The sequence below is a fragment of the Pollachius pollachius genome (assembly GCF_949987615.1).
Source record: "Pollachius pollachius genome assembly, chromosome: 18".
Classification (NCBI taxonomy): domain Eukaryota; kingdom Metazoa; phylum Chordata; class Actinopteri; order Gadiformes; family Gadidae; genus Pollachius; species Pollachius pollachius.
In genome coordinates this window covers 5,607,228-5,610,400 of record NC_136951.1, presented here as the reverse complement: position 1 = coordinate 5,610,400, position 3,173 = coordinate 5,607,228, and the positions used below count along the sequence as shown (strand labels likewise).

The window sequence follows — 3,173 nt, the reverse complement described above, 5'->3', positions numbered from 1 at the left end:
GTTTACCACAATACACACGACCATATTGAACTTTTTAGATTTTTCTTACTGTCTTATCTGTAAGAAATGACTGCTTTGTGTTATTTTGTCGTGTGTTTGTGTGTGTGTGTGTGTGTGCGTGTGTGTGTGTGCGTCTGTGCATGTGTCTGTGTGTTTCCATGCGGCGCTGTGGTTCATTTGTCAATCCGCGTTTGTGTGTGCGCCATGTTTTATTCAGGCTGGTCGTCACAGAGCCACTACCGTTACCCCCGGCGACCCGTTTAAAAAACACTCCTAATTGGTCTTTGTTCAGGCAAATGAAACCTGTGTTGGAGGGAGAGAGAGAGCAAATGCAACCAAATGAGAGGTATACAAAGAGAAAGAGGGGCAAAGAGAGAGAGCAAAAGAGAGAGAGAGAGAGAGAGAGAGCAAAAGAGAGAGAGAGAGAGAGAGCAAAAGAGAGAGAGAGAGAGAGAGAGAGAGAGAGATGAGTTTTGGAGGTAGGGTGAGGGGAGGTGAGGGGTGGATAGTCTCATCTGTTTGTTTGGCAGGGTGTTCAGGTTGAGGGGCAGGCAGAGGGGAGGGGGGGAGAGTGTGGGGGGGAACAGAACACTTGACAAATATCCAGATGTGTTGGCGCACTTTTGCCTGTGACACAAGCAACATGCCACTGGGGAGGGAGAGGTGGAGAGAGATGGGCACAGAGAGGGAGAGAGAGAGGAGACAGGGAGAGAGAGGGTGGGAGAGATGGGTAGAGAGAGAGAGAGAGAGAGAGAGAGAGAGAGAGAGAGAGAGAGAGAGAGAGAGAGAGGGATGATGAAGAGTGAGCATAGCTCTGTGGTCTCCAGCTCTGGTTCCAGGCGGTATGAATGTATGATGATGTTCTGTCAGGGCCAGTGGTCTTGTTACGTGTGCTGCGTTTGTTATGTTCCACAAGCCAGTCATTCTCGTACGCCATCATCTTTAAAAGATGCAAATGAGTAGCGCCTGGTGTTTTGGCTGCCATGGCGACTGTGATGTTGCTGCCATCGCGCCGTCAGGGTCAGAACATCTGCACTGACACAACATTCTCCTCAATCTATCTTTATCACAGAGCAAATAGTACAGAAGGCTCCCAACCTTTCGGGGAATTTTAGAAAAGAAACTCGATGCAAACCCAACTTCTCTCATCGGTTTGCAGCTGCTCCCACACATGCCGTTTAACCCGATTAACATCAGGCCGTTAGGTCAATGTCCAATTCATCAACGATACATCAAAGGAGTTTGCACGTAGCTACGAACCAGTACCTTCTTGGGCCTTAACACTAAACACCCAAAGAATGGTCGCAAGCCCACGGCCAGGCCACTTCCAACATAGTGACAGTCCTTTGTCAGGGCTTTTGACCCAGAGCTGCAAGCTTCCAGGTCCGATCCCCCCCCCCCCCCCCCCCTTTGAATGCCAGACAATCTACCTGCATGCATTCCAGAGCTCCAGGATGCCCTGACCCCCTCGCAACTCCTTAATGAGCAGAACCCCCAAAACCCCGCACCAACACTGTCACTTTGTGTAGAAAGTATTTTCTGAAGGACCGAGTATAAATAGGGTCCAGCTGGGTCAGGGGACACAGATGCTCTACAGCACAACATGTTGAATCTCTCCCCCACAAAATGGAGGGGGAACCGACCTCAGATGGTCAGCACATGGTCACATGGTGACTGAAATATCTCGCCAGTACCGAGCCTGTCTCTGAGGCCGGGGGAGCAGGGGGGCGCCAAGCAGATTAACCACGGTTTGGAGGAGGGAAAACAGTACTTTTATTGATATTGTATTTAGAGTGGGTTCATTACTGCACATCGCTGTCACTGTTTGGAAAGCACCAAGCTCGCACTTTGGGTCATGGGAGGTGACGGTAAAACAAGAACGCCACCGCTAATGCTGTTCTCTCTTCCTCGTCCCCTCACTGTCTGAGGATAATCCTCTTCCCCGCCGTGATTCTGGTGCTCGCTTTCTCTCTCCTTTGTGCTCTTGCTCTCTGTCACTCTTCTTTGTTGCACTATTGCTCTCCCTCTCTCTCTCTAGCTCTGTCCCTCTCTACCTCACACCTTATCTGTTAATCTCTTTGCCTCTCTCTTTATCTATCCATCTCCCTATATTCTCTCGCTTGCTTCCTCTCATCCACTCCTTTACTCTCTCTCGCTCTCTCTCTCTCTCTCTCTCTCTCCCTCTCTCACATCGACTGCTATATTCTCGCTCTCAATACAATAACTTTATTGGCATGACAAAGAAACGTGGTAATGAAACTGTAACTGTAATAAAACAATTATCATTATTATCAAATGTATCATAATATTACACAACATAATTATGTCTTTGCAAGCTATATTATCGTTACGTTTTTTGACCTCCTTTCACCATGGCAAAATATGTAAAAGAAAAATGATAACCCAAGCCTCTCTCTCTCTCCAGGTCCCGCACCAGATGTCTGCGCTGGCGTTTTACCGCTACGAGCAACCCATCGTGGACTACTGCCAGGCACACCAGCCCCTACGCCTCAACATGGGCTACGAGGGGCCCCCCCAGGGCCTGGAGGAGTTGGGGCCCCGCGACAGGGGCGGCCCCATACAGACCGTGACCCTGCCGCCCGCAGTCCCCTCTGCCACCATCGTGGGGGGCCCGGGCCCCCGGGCAACCCCACCTCTCCGGCCCCCGTCCGAGGGCCCCGGGGTTGGGCCCTTCCCCCCCTCCGCTAACGAGCGCTCCGGCACGCTCACGTTCGGACGCTAGCCTCCCAGAGGAGGGATTGGACATAAGCTGTTTTGCTCGACGTGGAAGTAAAAGTGGGCGGGGCCTGTGATTGGTACTGTGACCTTAAGGAGACGGCTAGGAGGCGGGAGAGAGGTGTCGGGTTTCAACCCGGGGCCTTGTTGTTGTTTTCAGCACATGATGTAACGAGACAAACCGACATGGGATGAAACACAAACATAAATAGTATCACTGAAACGATTTTCGCAGTAAAACACACCCTCGGGGGCAAATTCGGGGGCATCCGATAAACGTGACGACGACTCAATCATCCGTCATCACCCCCGCCTTCCGAGTAAATCCCATTCGTCCCTGCTTTGGGGAGGGGGGAGGGGGGGGGGGGGGGGGGAATCGACACACAATCCGGGAAATAGGACACATAAGACCATTCCCATAGTTTGAGATGGTTTCT

The 3,173-nt window shown here is 51.2% G+C and overlaps 1 protein-coding gene across 1 annotated transcript in view; it reads left to right on the top strand.

Moving 5' to 3' along the window:
• The window catches only part of LOC307089266 (leucine-rich repeat transmembrane neuronal protein 4), a gene marked incomplete at both ends in the record, with an annotated part of 104,017 nt that extends 101,274 nt beyond the window's left edge, over positions 1 to 2,743 (top strand). Inside the window, one exon of the mRNA XM_079755460.1 lies at positions 2,426 to 2,743. Coding sequence (XP_079611586.1) covers positions 2,426 to 2,743 — 318 coding nt within the window. The remainder of the gene's footprint in view (positions 1 to 2,425) is intronic.
• Positions 2,744 to 3,173: the final 430 nt, after the last annotated feature.